The sequence below is a fragment of the Carcharodon carcharias genome, chromosome 6 (genome assembly GCF_017639515.1).
Source record: "Carcharodon carcharias isolate sCarCar2 chromosome 6, sCarCar2.pri, whole genome shotgun sequence".
Classification (NCBI taxonomy): Eukaryota; Metazoa; Chordata; class Chondrichthyes; order Lamniformes; family Lamnidae; genus Carcharodon; species Carcharodon carcharias.
The window spans coordinates 23,002,726-23,020,502 of NC_054472.1; the positions used below are offsets into that span (position 1 = coordinate 23,002,726).

The 17,777-nt window shown below is 41.5% G+C and overlaps 1 protein-coding gene across 1 annotated transcript in view; it reads left to right on the forward strand.

Annotated features, from left to right (window-relative positions):
- Positions 1–1,884, forward strand: part of LOC121279118 (antizyme inhibitor 1-like) — a 41,856-nt gene extending 39,972 nt beyond the window's left edge. Inside the window, exons 10-12 of the mRNA XM_041190067.1 lie at positions 158–276; positions 689–900; positions 1,171–1,884. Of these exons, the coding sequence (XP_041046001.1) occupies positions 158–276; positions 689–900; positions 1,171–1,300 (461 nt within the window). The 3' untranslated portion in view covers positions 1,301–1,884. The remainder of the gene's footprint in view (positions 1–157; positions 277–688; positions 901–1,170) is intronic.
- Positions 1,885–17,777: the final 15,893 nt, after the last annotated feature.

Sequence of the window (17,777 nt, forward strand, 5' to 3'; positions counted from 1 at the left end):
CAGGATTGGGGAAATGAGACCAATTGGACAGCTCTTTCAAAAGAGCTGGAACAAGCACAGTGGGCTGAATGGCCTGCTTCTCTGTTGCATGATTCTATAAATAGGAATTTAACAAAAACTGAATTCTGAAAAGTAATGGTTTCCTTATCCCCCTCAGTGGTTGTGTCCTCCGTGAATGATGAACCATTCTTCATGTATTACATCAGTGATGGTGTTTATGGCTCCTTTGCAAACAACTTGTATGGAACTGTGAATGCCATTCCAATTCTTCACAAGGTGAGATTATTATTGTGTGGCAGGCATTAGAGAGAGGAACTCTATTGTAAAGTCAAACTTATTTGATTTTAAGTTGCAAGTTTGTTTGGTACAGTTAAGCATTTAAATCAAGTGAAAGTGTGATTTTGCATGTCAACCTAAGAAAACCTGAACTGATGATGGGGCAATTGTTACTATAAACAAATTTATAGAAGTTGTATTTTATTCCTCAGGCAAGATATCTTGCTTTTGGAAGTGAAAACTAACACAAGCCATCTCCTCAATGTTTCTGAAACTAAAAATATGTTTGCAGATTGCTGCTATTTGAAACCCCCGAGAACTTTTTTTTTAAGATTCTTAGTTGCCTTCTCCCTGTGCAAATGTGTGAATGCAGCTGAAGAATCATTTTGACTTGTTTCTTTTTTGCCTTTAGAAACCTAATTCAGGAGAGCCTGTGTTTGCCAGCAGCCTGTGGGGACCATCCTGTGATGGGCTTGATCAAGTTGTGGAACACTGTCTCCTACCTGAACTAAGTGTTGGTGATTGGGTCATCTTTGAAAACATGGGTGCGTACACATTGGAGCAGTCTGCTTTCAGTGAGTTCCAGAGGCTACCAGTTTACTGTGTGATGTCAATCAGTGATTGGTAAGTAACCCAAAACTTAATTAGAGTGAATAAAATATAATGACTTATATAATAAAATATATATTTTATAATTAAAAATAATTATAAAATTTGGTATTCTATCTATCCTGATGAGTGCAAGACAAAAAGTTTCAACAGCATGTCTTTTTTTCAGCAATACTCAATATAATGGCTTCATTTTAATAGCCACTTGATTTGACAAAAGTAGGTGAAAAGTTAGATGCCTTTTATGCATTCATTATTTAATTGTTTTTTTTTAATTTTTGTCAGGTATTGGATGCAGGAAGTTGGTTTAACCTTGGAAACATCTGTGAAGAACTTCTCTTGTGTGCCTTCTTGTTTTCAGCTGAGCCAAGAAGGTGGCTTTCCAGCTGCAAGTTTGTCTGGCATCAGTGCTTAAGTTACTGAATTTTGCAGTTCTGTTCAATCGCATGTCTGGTTGACATTCCAACATGGAAGAAAACCAGTGGAACAATCCTGCTTTGTTTTTATTTTTTTTGGTTAAATTTTAACTCGAACACTTGAAATAGTTAATCGGGACCAGGCAGAAATCAGCTAGAATAACTACAAGTGGTCATGTGGAAAAATTAACATTTTAACCATCTGAAATGAAGCCTGCGAGTTGATGTAACTTTTTACTTTCTCTTTCTCCCTCCCCACCCCCCCGCCCCACCTTCCCCCACAAACCAACAATAAAATATGCAACAAAATGGATGACTTGGAAGAGGTGGAAACCTATCACTGGGTTCCCTGCTTAAACAGTTTACATGTTCACAATTTTTATACAGATATTCTTATTATAGATGTCTTGAGGTTTTTTTTGCCCATTTAACAGAATAACCAGAGCAGTTTGACTTGATGTGTAAAATGTTTAGGATGTGTAAAATATGTGCTTTGTTCTGTAGTTAATAAATGTAAAATTGCAGCAAACTTTATATGATCTATTGTCCCTGTTTTGATTTCCAATAAAATTATATAGCTTCATTTTGGCTTTTTACATTAATTGAGCATCACATTGAAAACAAAATGCAGAGCACACTGAAGCTTGTTAAAGATGAGATATAATACTAGTTACAGTTACACATCCATTCAAGGTAAAATATATTGCTATGCAAGGCATTACTTGATATTTGTTGTAAAATGTTGGTTGCTTCTTGTGAATATTGCTAGTCACTTAAATTTTCTTTGCAGGCAATATCAGTGTAGTTGGTTTCACTTTTAGTTACCGTACGTTTATTAGTAAATGTTAAAAGTTCAGTCGGGTAAATTTCAAGCAGTCGGAAAAGGAAGAGGAGAACACAAATTGGCTAACCCATCCTACTTGCACCAAATACTTGCAGTGACAAAGCACCATATTACATCAAAACATCTCAAAAGTGTTGTTTTTTGTAGGCAAAATAGGTTCCACTTGGTTTCAAATTGCTTTATCTGAAACTTTAATTGAATTGCAGTATTTAAAAGCTATAATTTCCATGGCTGCTTTTTCATGAAATTATTTGTTCTGTTATTCACATGCACAACTATTGAGTTGGCTGCAGATGAAGAAGAATCGACCTTCTCCATACTAAAAATCCCAGCCTCAAAACACAAATTTCTGTCCTCCACCCACACTAGAAATCTACAGCCACTCTATTTACATAATCACCCCATTCAAGATCCAAACCTCTGTACAAAAATTCTAAGCTTGACAGTGCAGTAAAACAAATGTACTAGCACAAAAACTGTACCTCACTTTTTGCTTTTCCATGCTTGGTTTGGTCCTTTTCATCTTAAGTAAACTAATCAAGGCTGGGGTGCTTGAACTGCTCAGCATACATAAACAGAAAGAAGTGGACTTTTGAGGGAATTATCAGACCGCATCCTGTACAGCACTGCATTACCCAAATGGGGAAAGAGATAAGAGACTTGGCACTTTCAAGACTTCAAGCCATGATTTTACAATTTGGGCTTGCTTCCAATACAGTTCGGCAGTAATAGACAGCTTTCATAGGCAGGGCCGCACATTCTGTGATTGAAAACTTAACTATATGTACTTCACATGAGATCTAACATGCTGTGGGGCAGGTAATTCTCCCTTTATTGTAAATTTGTTTTTGAAGTTGTATTATCAATTCAGAAGACGTGTAATATCTAATACTCCAAATACATTTTGCAGCCAGCTAAATTTCTTTACAGAACTTGAAATATTGTACTCCAAAGCAAATGGTCGTTTGTTTCTCAACAAAAATAGCTTAGAATCTTCAAATAGTTATTTAAGTGTATACAAAGTTGCATCCTATCCCTGTGCCATCTCATTGCAACTAATTCCCAGCAGTCAATCCTGATCAGATTTACAAGATGACTAAGATTTGCAAAATAATCTTGGGTAATGAGCTTTTAATCTCTCATTGAACAACATAATTTGCAATAATAGTTAACAGGAATTGTTCTAGTTTGGCATCAGCTCCAACAACTAACTGATGCTCTTGTTAACCTTTTGTCACCTTCAAAGGGCCCTTAGTCACCTTTGGTCAATGTTCTAACTATTCACATAATATTTTTAAGACAATCCTCTATGCCCTTATTATTTAACTCACTAAGAACAAAGCTGGTTCGTGGCAGCCAAGACCATGCTGTTGAGCCATGGTTTATGAAACCTGACCCTGAACTTGTTGAACTCGGGTACGATAAGGTACATGCAACTACTAGAATCCCAGAACATACCATAGGCACATTAAAGCAACATTTCAGAAACCTTGGTTGTTCACATACATCAACAACAACTTGTATTTATATGGTGCTTTTAACAGTTAAATGTTAACAAGATGCTTCGTAAGAACTTTTATCAGACAAAATTTGAACTGAGCTACAAAAGGTCTTGAGACAGATATTCAGAAACTTGGTCAAAGAGTTAGGTTTTGGGAAGCATCTTAAAGGTAGGGAATTTTCACAGCCAAAGACAGAGCTATCATAGGTGCACCGAAGGGAATCAGCCCTCAATATCCATGTTGGATATTGATGATGGAAGCCCTTCCCATTCTTAAACATCAAGGGCCATAATTGGATGAATACAGAAATCTGACTGCTGCAGGAGTTTAGTGAGATAGGGAGTGGCAGGTCCATGAAAGGATTTGAACACATGAGAATTTTTAATTTGGCAGTACAGTCCAAAGCCTTCAATTTGTAACAGCATGCTGCTGTCTTTGGCATCTAATGAAGTAACTCGTGTTTGCAGGAAGATGACCAGTAAGAGTAAACTTTGCAAGGTTCCACTCCTGTAATGACTGTCACTTGATGGTGAAAATTGGATGGAGAATTGTGCACAAGAATCAGTGTTTCATTTTGCAGTGATTATTTTTGGTGAGAATTGGGGTGCTGAGAGTTGTGTGCGTGCTGTCTTTTCTCAGATCTATGCTGCCTTTTCAACTCTGCTAGGAACAAAGCCTGACAAAAAACAAACAATCCAACACTGCCAAGTACACTTTATGGATGTATAGTCTCACTTTCCAACAGCCACATTCTATTCCCCCTAAACGTAATATGTATCTCTAACATTTTTTACCACAGTGCTTGACCTGTCTGATCATGTATAATTTGGTAGATCTAGAATCCATCATATGCTCCCTCAATGGGAAGAGGACGTGTTATAGCTGTGCTACAGGAAGTGTAGTTCAGCCTCCCTGCACCTCCTATCCCTCCCTGAGCTACCCTCTGCACCTGCTTGGATAACTGCATCATATGGCACATCATTATTATTGGAGATCTTGCTAGGGCTTCAAAGCAGGATGCTCTCCACCCTATCCTGATAGGGTTTCAGCATAACTATTGCTCTATTTGTATCTTCGTGGAGTCATGCACCTTGGATTTTATTTCTTGAATTCCATACTCAGTCATCAGCAACAACCCCAGAAGGTAATTCTGTTTGCTCGAGATTTATTAAGGACAGAAATGCCTTGAAGTAACGATGGAGCTATTGACTGGTATAAATAAGAGCATTGTAAATTCTATGGCTCCTGGCAACCACTGCCATCACATATTGGATATTGATGATGGAAGCCCATTCCATTCTTAAACATCAAGTTGCTGAAAGTTAACCATATGAGCACATGGGACGTATTAATGCAGCAATCTTGGGAAGCCAGTAACTTTAAAAAATGAGACAAGCTCCTTCGTTTTGTTGATAGTTGTCCATAGGGTGAAGTCCCTTATTCTGGCAAACAAGTGACTTGATTTATTCAGAAGTGCACTGCAGACTGGCTAATTTGATAGTTGGTACCCAAGATGGCTTGAAAGGAGCCTGCAACAGAAGTTGAATGCAGTAGTAACTTTCACCATGACTGACAAAACAGCCGGTTGTGAACAAGGTTTTGAGATCTGTTTGCAAAGTCTTGAGTCTGCTTCTCTTGGCGAAGTACGGTGGAAAAAGACCGTAATCCTTTGACCTGTCCAGAAATTGTGGCATAATCTGTACATATGAATCTGAGCATTAGCAGGTTGCTGATCCCTCTTTATGTCTGTAGAACTCCTCATCCTCAAGCTCCCTGAGACAAGAGGAATTACTGAAGGCTTAACTGTCTCATTTTGCATGGCTATTTCTGGGCAGGGGTCAGCTCCCTGGAACAGGAGAGATGGATACAAACAATAAGCAAAAACAAAAACAGCAGTAAAGTAAAACCCAGAAAGGCAGCAAGAACTAATATAAATGCTTTTCGTAAAATGTTAGCTCCCTAATACTTCGAACTGGCATAGGATTGTGCTGCAGACCAAAAAGCTCGTTTCTCTTGGTGCACCATGTAATACTAAAGTAGCCTATTTTGTTAGGCACACAGCAATTACATCATGCTGGTGCAGTGATTGAACAGGAAATGTGGGGCACGAAAGCACCTCCCTCACTTAATCGCTCTTTGAAGGTTTAATAAAACCCATTCACTCCAACAACATTGCTTTCCAGTCAGAAATAATGAGCAGCACACTGTCATCTTTCTGATGCTTGAATTCCACGCCCCATTTCCCATCTCGCCTTGCATTAACAAGAGTGCTTGAGAGCAAAATGTTTCTCATAATTTAAAACAATCCTGCTCTATGATCCTTCACATGACTTTCCCTTGTTAAGGATTTTAGTCAGTGTTATTACTGTGATAATGACTGGAACAGCATCTATTGTTTCTTGCACCAAAATTGTGGGGGGATGCCTAACTGGTGTCTCATTGCCTGTGTTGAACTTTGGACCAAGTCTCACATAATCAGCTGCCCCTGATGACAGTGGCTGGATGTGTGCAGGCTTTGCCAATGGCTGCTTGAACTTGTTTTGACCACTGTTAGTCATACCATGAGAAGTTTGCTCTTTTCCCAGTTAACACACTAAATACCTAAAGTCTTGTATCCTTCCCTTGAGTAGGTAAGACACATCAAGCACAGATGAAATGATCTTGTGCTGTATTGACAGATTGGCCGATTCATCTTCCTTTCTGCCCCTCAAGTTAATTCATGGAATCATAGATAATTACAGTACAGAAAGTGGCCATTTGGCCCATCATGTCTGCTGCCTGGAAAAACAGCTATCCCACCTAATCCTACCTTCCAGCTCTTGGTCCATAGCCCTGTAGGTTACAGCCCCTCAAGCGCATGTCCAAGTTTTTTTTTTAAATGCATTGAGGGTTTCTGCCTCTACCAACATTTCAGGTAGAGTTCCAGACTCCCACACCCTCGAGCTGAAAAAGTTTCTCCACAACTCTTATTCTACCAATTAGCTTACATCTGCGGTCTATAGTTATTGATATTTGCTAAGGGAAATGGGCCCATTCTATCTAGGCCCCTCATAATTTTATGCACCTCAATTAAATTTCCTCTCTGTTCCAAACAAAGCAACCTCAGCCTATCCAAAAGCAAAATGCTGGAACTCTGAAATAAAAGTAGAAAATGCTGGAACTATTCAGCAGGTCAGATAGCATATGTGAAACCAAGAAACCTTTTGTCATTTAATCCCTCACCCTCTGACCTATCACAGATTTTAATTTTTGACCTCCTCCCTTCAACCCTTTCATTTGCTCAAAACTTATTATATTTCTGACTTTTCTTGGTTCTGATGAAAGGTCACAGACCTGAAATGTTATCTCTGTTTTTCTCTCCACAAATGTTGCCTAACCTGCCAGATAATTCAATCAGGTTTTTATCCTAGCCTACCTGATCTTTCTTCATAGCTTAAAATTCTTTATTCCTGTCAACATGCTCCTTTGTGATCTCTGGTGTGATCACATCCTTCCTGTAATGTGATGACCAGAATTGTATACAACACTCTAGCGGTGGCCTAGATAGTGTTTTATAATGTTCTAGCCTAACCTCCCTGCTCTTTTATTCTTTGCCTCAGCTAAAAAAGGAAAGTATAATGCATGCTGCCTTAACCACCTTGTCTACCTGTCCAGTTACCTTCTAGGATCTGTAGACATACATACCAAGGTCCTACTGTTTCTTTGCACTTCCCTTGCCTGCCCTTTCCAAATACATTACCTCATACTTCTCCAATTGAATTCCATTTGCCACTTCTCTGACCTCTTGAGCAGTCCATTGGTATTTTCCTGGAGTCTACATCCCTCTTCCTCACTGTCAACCACGTAGCCAATTTTTGTAACATCTGCAAAATTTTCAATCATTCCTCCAACATTTAAGTCTAAATCATTGACACATATCACAAAAAGCAAGGGGGCTAATACTGGTCTCTGCAGAATCCCACCGGAAAACGCCTTCTAGTCTCAAAAAGACTCGTCATTACCCTTCGCTCCTGCCACTGAACCAATTTTGGATCCAGCTTGCCCTTGGATCCAATGGGCTTTTATTTTTCTGACAATTCTATTAAAAGTCTTGCTAAAATCTAAGTATACTACATCAAATGCTTCCACCCATCAACTCTCCTTGTTATCTTAAAATATTTCAATCAAGTTAGTAAGACAAGGCCTTCCACAATAAATTCTTGCTGACTCTCCTTGAGCAATCCATGCCTTTCTAAGTGAAAATGTATGCTGCCCTCAGAATTCTTTATCCTTTCCAATAATTTGCCCACTTTTGAGCGTAGGCTGACTGGCTGGCCTGCAGTCACTCAGTCTGCTTCTCTCTTTTTAAACAGTGCAGTCCTCTAGTCCTCCAGCACCACGCCTGTAGCAAGAGAGGATTAAAAATGATCAGAAACTCCACTATTTCCTCTGCTTCTTTCAACAGCCTGGGATACATTTCATTCAGACTTGATGTTTTATCTACTTTGAAAGATACTAAACCCCTTAATATTTCTACCCTCATTCTATTTACTCCTTCCAATATTTCACATTCCTCTTACTTAACTACAGTGTATCCATCTTTTATAATCACAGACTTGAAGTGTTCATAAAGGACTGTGCCTATGTTTTCCACCTCCACATACACATTACCTTTTTGACTTCAAATAGGCCCTACTCTTTCCTTAGTTATTCTTTTGCCCTTTAAGTTTGGGGTTTTACTTGCCAATATTTTTTCACACTTTCTCTTTGCTTTTCTAATTTCCTTTTTATTTCACCCCTACACTTTCTATACTTCTCTAGCTTGCTGCAGTGTTGCGCTCCAGGTACCTAAACATAAGTTTCCCTTTTGTGCCACCTCCCCCCACCCACCCCATGCTCCTTGACATCCAGAGGATCTAGATTTGGGAGTCCCTTTTTTTGTGGGAGCCTATCTTTCCTGAGTCTTCACTATCTCCACCTTGAATGCCTCCCACTGCTCTGCCAATGATTTACCTTCAAGTAGCCATTTTCAATTCACTTTTGCAAAATCACATCTCAGCTTAGTAACATTGGCTTTTTCCCAGTTGAGAACTTTTACTCCAAGTCTATCCCTGTCCTCCATAACAACACTAAATCTAATTAAATGATGATCACTGCCACTGAAAATGCTCTCCTGCAGATACTCCTTCCGCCTGCCCCATTTCATTCCTTAAAACGAACTCACTTAGGTCCACACTCTGTCTCTCTCTCTCTTTCTCTCTTTCTCTCTTACTCTTTTCCAATGATTTATATTTTCAGGGTCATCACTTCTTCTCCTGCACTGCTCAGGTCTCCTGCTCCACAATTCAATTAGTTCATGGCTGATCTGTATCTTAACTACATCTGCCTAGTTTGCTTCGTAATCCTTACCCTCGCATACCAAATTGTTTATCAACCCAGGAAGATATTTTTACCCATTCCAAATGAACTACATGACTCCAATTTGGTATAATGGTATTTTGTTAGGTTCTGAGCGCCTATATATGGCTCAACAATGGCTTACAGTCCAGAGCGAGAATTATATCGTCCGTTCTGTACAGGGTGGAGATCATGCCCACTTGGTAGGAGGCTTGAAGGAAGCATTTCACCACTTCAAGCTGCTGTTTGTTGGTCAAACCTGCTAGGATATCCTTTGTTCAGATCCAAATCCAGACCCTCTAATGTATCTGCTCACCAGTTCTCTTCCAGGGTCAGCCCTTGCTCCTGTCCTGCTGGGTCTACGGTCTAACTCTGCAACTGGTCTCTCTTTTATGCTACTTCTGAGGGCGGGTAGAAGGGTTGATATTAACACAAGTATCTACCCCATTGAAGTTTCTCAAAGGGTGTTGTGGCCAATGAAACATTGAGTACCTTCCAGTCAAAGGAAAGGGCGTCAGCCCGCCCCTTATCTCCAATGTTTCAGGGTAAGGGTGAGGCGAGGGGGTGGGCGGATCATGGCGAGGAGGCAGAGCTTGAGCGGTCTTCAAGAGGTTATACCCCTTTGGTTGACCAATCATCAGCCTACGATACTAAAAAGAGGCTGTTTCCCATCTCATCTCCTTATGCTTCTTTCAAAGCTCAAGTCAGGATCTTTGAGCCCGTTATCTCATATTCCTGGACTCAAGCCTGTTATCTCACAATTCTTGCTTGGTTTCAGGCTAATAGTTCTCAGGATACTATTGGCAGTTGAGATGGTTACTTATCTTGTGGCCGCAATTGAAGAACTTGTTAGTGTGGCTGTAGTTAAATGCGCTCTCAGGGGGTGTAGTTAATTGCATTCAGGACAGAATACTACTTTTACCTAATAGTTTTATAAAGCTTGGCAGTTTTTAGGTTATTCTCCCTCGGTGGAGTTGACCAGGCCGTACCAAATTCCTTAAGATAAAAGCAAAATACTGTGGATGCTGGAAACCTGAAACAAAAACAGAAAATGCTGGAAAAATTCAGAAGATCTGACAGCATCTGTGGAGGGAGAGAAACAGAGTTAAAATTTCGAGTCCATATGACCCTTCTTCAGAGCTGAAGAGAAGTAGAAATGTGATGGAATTTATACTGTTTTGGGGGGGGGGGGGAGCGTGGGGATGGAGCAGGTGAAGCTGGATAGAAGGTCAACGATAGGTGGGGTTAAGGAGAGATTGACAAAGATGTCATGAACAAAAGGACAAAGGGAGTGTTAATGGTGGTGGTAAAGGCTAAAAAAGGTGCTGACGGTGGCAAAGATAACAAATCAGAATGTGATAACAGCAGAACAAGGGTAAGCATTCTGAAAAGAACAACGTGAACAAGTAACTGGGGTGAGGAGAGGAAAAACGGATCGAAAGTGGGATAAAAAAGGGGGTAAAACAATGAATAAATGAATAAAAATAAGTGGATAAAAATAAGAATGAATTTTGAAAAAAAGAGGATAAAAAAGGGGTGAAGATAGAGAAGAAATTTCTTGGTCTGAAGTTGTTGAACTCAATGTTAAGTCCGGAAGGCTGTAAAGTGCCAAATCGGAAGATGAGGTGCTGTTCCTCCAGTTTGCGTTGGGCTTCACTGGAACATTACAGCAGGCCAAGGACGGACATGTGGGCATGAGGGTAGAGTGGTGTGTTGAAATGGCAAGCAACAGGAAGGTCTGGGTCACATTTGCAGACAGATCGAAGGTGTTCCGCAAAGCAGTCACCCAGTCTATGTTTGGTCTCTCCAATGTAGAGGAGACCGCATTGGGACCAACAAATGCAGTAGACTTGATTGAAGGAGGTGCAAAGTGAAGTGCTGCTTCACCCGAAAGGAGTGTCTGGGCCCTTGGAAAGTGAGGAGGGAGGAGGTAACGGGGCAGGTGTTGCACCTTCTGTGACTGCTTGGGAAGGTGCCATAGGAAGGGGATGAGGTTTTGTGGGTGATGGAGGAGTGGACCAGGGTGTCCTGGAGGGAACAGTCCCTGCGGAATGCTGAGACAGGGTGGGTGAGGGGAATGTGTTTGGCAGTGGCATCATGCTGGAGTTGACGGAAATGGCGGAGGACAATCATGTGACTGCAGAGGCTGGTGAGGTAAAAAGTGAGGACCAGGGGAACCCTATCATAGTTCTGGGAGGAAGAGGAGGAGGTGAGGGCAGAGGCATGGAAGATGGGTTGGACATGGTTGAGAGCCCTGTCAACCACAGTGAGTGGGAAACCTCAGTTAAGGAAGAAGGAAGACATGCCAGGAGTGCTGTTTTGAAAAGTGGCATCATCGGAACAGATGTGACAGAGGTGAAGGAATTAAGAGAATGGGATGGAGTCCTTGCAGGAAGCAGGGTGTGAGGAGCTGTAGTCAAGGTAGCTGCAGGAGTTGGTGGGCTTGTAATGAATATTAGTGGACAGTCTATTACCAGAAGTGAAGACAGACAGGTCAAGGAAGGGAAGGGAAGTGTCGGAGATGGACCATGTGAAGGTGATAGAGGGGTGGAAATTGGAAGCAAAATTGATAAATCTTTCCAGTTCCAGAAGAGAGCATGAAGCGGCACCGAAACAGTCATCGATGTATTGAAAAAAAGTTGCCAACTTCCTTGACTGCCTGTAGAAACAGTGGTGTCCTATGATTTCTGTTCCCAATTATACCATTTCTGCTGCTGGTCAGGCCAACTCATTTCCAAAATTTGGCAATACTCCAAAACTTTGGTTCCGATCGGCAACTTATGATCTCATCCTTGGTATTCCCTTTTTTAAAAAAAAGACAGGGTTTCCTGTGACACAATTCGTCTATTTCCTGCTGATAATCAACCTCAAGAATGCAAGCCTTTCACACCTCTGATTCTTGTATTTACACCGCATCGAAGCTGATTTCTTTCCATTGTCTTTTTTGAGGCCATTAGATATCTCTTTCCTCTTTGTAGGTGAGGGACACATATGTTTATAGTACCTTAATTCCCAATTAAGGTATGTAATTGCTCCCGTCGAAATTTGTAACTCCAGCAGAAGCTCAAACTTAATTCATTGTTATCCTTCATAGCCTCTATAGTTTTTTTGGGGACTAGGCTTCCAGATTCTTACTTTCCTTTGTGTGAAAAAGTGCTTTCTGACATCTCCCTGATAGGTATAGCTCTAACTTAATGGTTATGCTCTCTTCTCTGGACTCCCCATCATAGGAAATAGTTTCTCTCTGTCCTCCTTCAGGCACCATGTCCTTAGAGGGCGTTGGCAACCTTGGACTTTCATTGGATTGATCCATAATTACACTTGGCGAAGCACTGCAGTGGCTTGCTGTTGCCTTCTGCAGTATGGCTGACCAGGAAACTGTTCCACTCTTACCACCTGTCATCATGTATATTTGAAAGGATTTATAGGCTGATAATCAACCCATTTGGCCGCATGAATGCACCTTCCGTGACCATCAAGTTCTGAAGTGGGACTTAAACCTGGAGCTTCTGGCCCAGAGGTAGGGAAGATACCCATTGTGCCACAAGACCTCCTCTCTCTTGCTACCTTGTTAATTCTTCTAATCATCTCAAACACGTCAATTGGATCGCCTCTTACTTTCCCACACTCAAGGGAATACAAGCCTTATCTCTGTAACCTGTCCTCATAATTTAATCTTTTTAGCCCTGGTGTCATTCTAGTGAATTTGGACTGCACCACCTTCAAGGCTAATGTATCCTTCCACAGGAACATAGGAACAGGAGCCCTCAAGCCTGTTCCAGGTTCAATGAGATCGTGGCTGACCTGGGACCAAACTCCACGTACCTGCATTTAGCGAATACTCATTAATACTTTTGTCTAACAAAACCTAACAATCTCAGTTTTAAATTTAACAATTGATCTAGATCTTGCCAGTGGGGGAAGAGAGTTAAAGGCTTCCACCAGCCTTCATGTGAAGGCCAATTTCACTCCTGAAAGGCCTAACTCTAATTTTCTGACACTGCCTCCATTCCTAGCTCCTCAACCAGCAGAAATAGGGTGAATTGGGAGAACTTATTTGTTGCTCTTAATACCTTGAAAGCTTTGATCAAGTCACCCCTTAACCTTCTAAATTCCAAGGAATAAAACATTAATTTGAATAATCTTTTGTTTAGCCAGTAGTTGCGGTTTTTGGAAAACAGTAGCAGTGCATGAGCAATGGACAGCACTGCATAGCTGTCAATGACGATCAAAATGTGCAAGCCAGGCTGGTGCTACAATATCCAAATATCTTCCTCTTAATCAATATGTTGAAATGAGCAATTGAGAGGAATAGTGCACTATTGGCGTAAAAGGAGAAATTACAGGAGATTGGCCATGAGGCAAACGTCTATTACCTGTTCAGACATAGTGTTCAGAAATGGCAGATGACATCAATTCTGATAAAATAGACATTGTTTACTCTTGAAGAAATATGAATTTTTGAAATAAACTGGAGTACACCGTCAGGAGCAGAACACCTCAGTTAACAGATTGCCAACACACTTTGAGAGTGTATACAGCAGACTTGCTTTGTGAAACAGTTGTATTGCAAATCCCTTTTGAAGCTATTCTCCTGACTCTGGCAGTGGATATATCAGTCTTGATTGCTGAAAGTTTAAAACCTCAAGCCTATTTTCAAAAGACTGGGCATTTGTTTTATTAATATTGCATATATGTTTTATCACATGTTGAATATGATGACCTCGTCGCCACAAGTTTGGCGAGCACTGAAATTCTAATTAGACTACACAGGTCCAACCAGGGCTCTAAACAAGTTTAAGATAACTTCTCTGCTTTTGAATTCTATTGTATCACATTGAACTCCAGTGCTCGACCTGTATTTCTTATGGCCTTCTTAATCTGAGTTTTGTACTGCACCCATAGATCTCTTTGCATCTCTAACCCATTTAGACTCTTAGCACTGGATTTTCACTCTGAATGTGCCATGAGGTCAATGCTTTTATTTCATTTTCAGGGAGAATATGCTGACTGAACTCTACTGAGATATGTTCAGCTCACTGTGCCCAACTTGCTCCAGACAACCACGTACTGAGTCAATCCCTATTGGTAGCTTGCTGCCACTCCATGTGCCTCTGTGATTGAATTAGTTGACCAATGAATGGACTGGCCACATTACACTTTCAAGGTGAGTAAAGCATCTGCTCCTATACAATGTCATTAGCAACCATTATACCTGATGCATTGCGTGTAGCATTGGCTGGGCTGGGCTCCCTTTCCAGACCTAGTTCCCTTCTTATTAAGTAAGTTGGCCATACCCTTCCTTATGTTGAAAACCACTGCTTCTTATACCTTCATCCAGAAATGGTATTCGAGTAATACCGGGGCTAGGACATTTCTGTTAGCCCCCACCACCCCACCCCCCTAAGTCTAACCCCACAAACATGAACACAATCCTTCCCCTTCACATCCCGATCATTCCGCATCAAATACAGCAGTTTGGGCACACTGTGCTGTTGAGGTGGTCTGAACCCTTGGTGTTGATCTGTTTTTCCTTCTAACAGGCTCCTGGGTCACTTGTGCTTGCTCCGTTTTGCCAGTTTTTCATGCCACAGGCTGCTGATTCACTTTCACTCATTTTGTGCCACCTCTGAAGATCAATTTTATCCTTTTTTAAAATTTATTCATTCATGGGATGTGGGTGTCGCTGGTTAGGCCAGCATTTATTGCCCATCCTTAATTGCCCTTGAGAAGGTGATGGTGAGCTGCCTTCTTGAACCGCTGCAGTCGACGTGGTGTAGGTACACGCACAGTGCTGTAAGGAAGGGAGTTCCAGAATTTTGACTCAGCGACAGTGAAGGCATGGCAATATATTTCCAAGTCAGAATAGTGGGTTGCTTGAAGGGGAAATTGCAGTTAGTGATGTTCCCATGTATCTTCTGCTCTTGATCTTTTTGGTGGTAGAGGTCAGGGGTTTGGAAGGTGCTGTCAAAGGATCCTTGGTGAGTTGCCCTGGTGAGTTTGCATGCTTTTAGTTTGCATTTCTCATGTTCATATACCATATCCTCTATGCCCAGAGATACACCGCAGTTTCATTCAGCCTTCCTGACAATGTTGCTGACTGTGATCCAGAGCAGTGACTTACTACTTCCTTTCCCATCTTATTATTGCACATCAAACATTTAAGTTCATTAACATTGTGTCTATGTGATCTCCTTGGCCATACCAATGCAAGTACATGGTGTGCCAGGCTGAGCACTTGACTCAAAGTGTTGCTGAGGGTTGGTCAGCATGGACAATGTTGAGCCCTTTTCCTGCACTCATGATCTATGCATCCTTAAAACTTCAGAATTACTCTAGTAAATTGCCGTAACCTGGTGTTACATTTACCCCTGATAATAAAAACTTCCAAATACATTCCAGTGAAGTTACCAATTCTCTATAGACGTTGCCTGGAACTTCCTGTGACTTCTTAATATTTTTGCCTGTGTGCTTCATGGATTGTTACAAAATGTGAATGAGCATTGCTTGCTTTACAGTTTTATAGTTAGCATTGCCCAAACTTCTTTGTCCTGTTTATGTTGATTTGCCAATACTCCCAAGCACCATTATGGGTCCAATTACGTTGTTTCCTTCTATAAAATGTTGTACAAGTTTGGATTTAGTTAAATTATCCCAACCAAATGGTTAGCCAAGGCAACTGAAGCCTCACTGGACCCACTATCATTAAGTCTTATTCTGCCGTTTCAAGTGTTCATCAGTGCTGCTTATTTTACTTCGTTGCAAACTGTGGAGAGCCTTCACACGAAGTAATTTCCTTCTCTTCATGTTTTTAACATCTCTTTTCCACCTCACACTTTCGCTGCTCTTTGGCGACCTCCAGTTTAAGCACTCCTGGTTACCTCCATTTTTGACTTTTGCATCACCATACCAAGTCCTGCTCACCTAGTATTCTTGATCTAGCTAACTACCAATCCCTCAAGCCTCCTATTTAAAATTCTCATCCTCATGTTTAAAATCCCTTCAAGTTACACTCCAATCTATGTAACCTCATCTGGTCCTAAAGTCCCCGACACACCCCACAACTCTCAAGTCCTCTGATTTAGGCCTTTTCTGCTTCACCCCTCCATTTCTGCACTTCAGCTGTCCAGATCCTATGGTATAGAAATCTCTGTCTAAGCTCCTTTGCCTCTTTGCCTCCCTTAAAGCTAATCATCAAAAACCATCTCTTTAAGCCAGCATTAGTTACCCATCTTAAATAACTCCATCACTGACTCAGGGTCCATTTACTTCTGATTACACCTATGAAGCACTGAGGTACATTGTTACAGATAGGAGGAGGGTTAATTTAAACAGCGCTAATTTCTCCTCTCACCAGCCATCCGTAAACAGAAAGCTGTTTTTGATTTGCTTCCCCCTTTATAGGTGGTGGCGTCTTTCCCAACCCCTGGGTTTTGGTATAATCCAATTCTCCATTAATATCACCACACCAAACTCGAGATGGAATGAACGCAAAGGATTTGTTTATTTGTACACACTCAAAACATGGGAGGAGAGTACACAATGTCGCCTCCCTTGCATTCATACAGTAAAAAAAGGGATTGAGAAACGATAGATTTACAGTGCAGAGATTACAGAGAAAAGAAATATTGTTTCATATTGGTTCCAGAGTCCAGAATCAAAGTCCAATGAAGTATTCCTTCATGGAAGTCAATGAGCTGAAAACCAATGCTGGATAATTCACTTTTTCAGTGGTATTGACATGATGAGATAGGCATGCCAAGGTTACTCAGTCTTGGAGGTGATTGTACAGAGTTTCCAGGAGAAGCAATGTGGATGGGGCCAGGTGTCCAACCTGAGCCAGAGCTCCTTGTCTGTGAGGCTGTTAGTCAGACGATAAGAAAGCAGACTGAGACTTTGTAGTTCAGCAAGGCAATATTACCAGAGGGCCACATCAAATGACTCCCACCTCTCCATACAGTTTTTAACAAAGGATGTGTATCCCTCATCTGGGTCCATGAGATTGTTGAACGTTTCAATCATTAAGACTTGAAAGGAAGGCCCTTTGTCTTGGCAGATGAGCATACTCCTGTTGTCCAGTCTGGATTATGAAATGCTTTGTCTCGCTCTCTTTGAATTTGGTCTGTGCATCCCAAAGGGGGTTCATTAGTGGCTCTTCAGGGATAACGAGGTGGGGGGAGTGGTTTGGGTTTCCAACACTGAGGTCTGAGTGGCCCCTACATCCCAGAGTAGTGCAACGGACTCGGTCACATCCAGGGACAGGAATGGAGATGCTGCCTCTAAAAGGACAAAACTCTCGAAGCTCTTTGGCTGTTTGCCTGGCTCAGACACACAGAGTGCCATGGCCTCCAAAGGGTAAGTTTCAGTAGCAAGAATCCCTGCCCCCTCTGCTGTGCTACTTACAGGGGTAACCTTTTGGCAGCTACTTATATGGGGCCCTATTAGACCTACAGGCTTCCCTTGCATTCTCCAGTACTCAGGCCTGAGATGGCTTATTTTATTGCAAGGAGAACACACCAGTCTCCAGGGGTTGCCCTGCCAGGCTGCAGGGGGGCTTCTCGCACCCTCTTCTGTGTTTTCTATCTAGGTCACCCTGCTTATCTTTCCTTTGCTCATGGGAATAGTTTGGAAAGGGTCTGCCTGAGTTTCAAGGCCTATGGGTGAGATCATGGCTGTCTGCTGTCACAGCTGTATCCCAGGCTGTGAGGATTCTCTGCTCCTCCAAATGCATCCTCAGGCCGGAGGGTAAGCAGT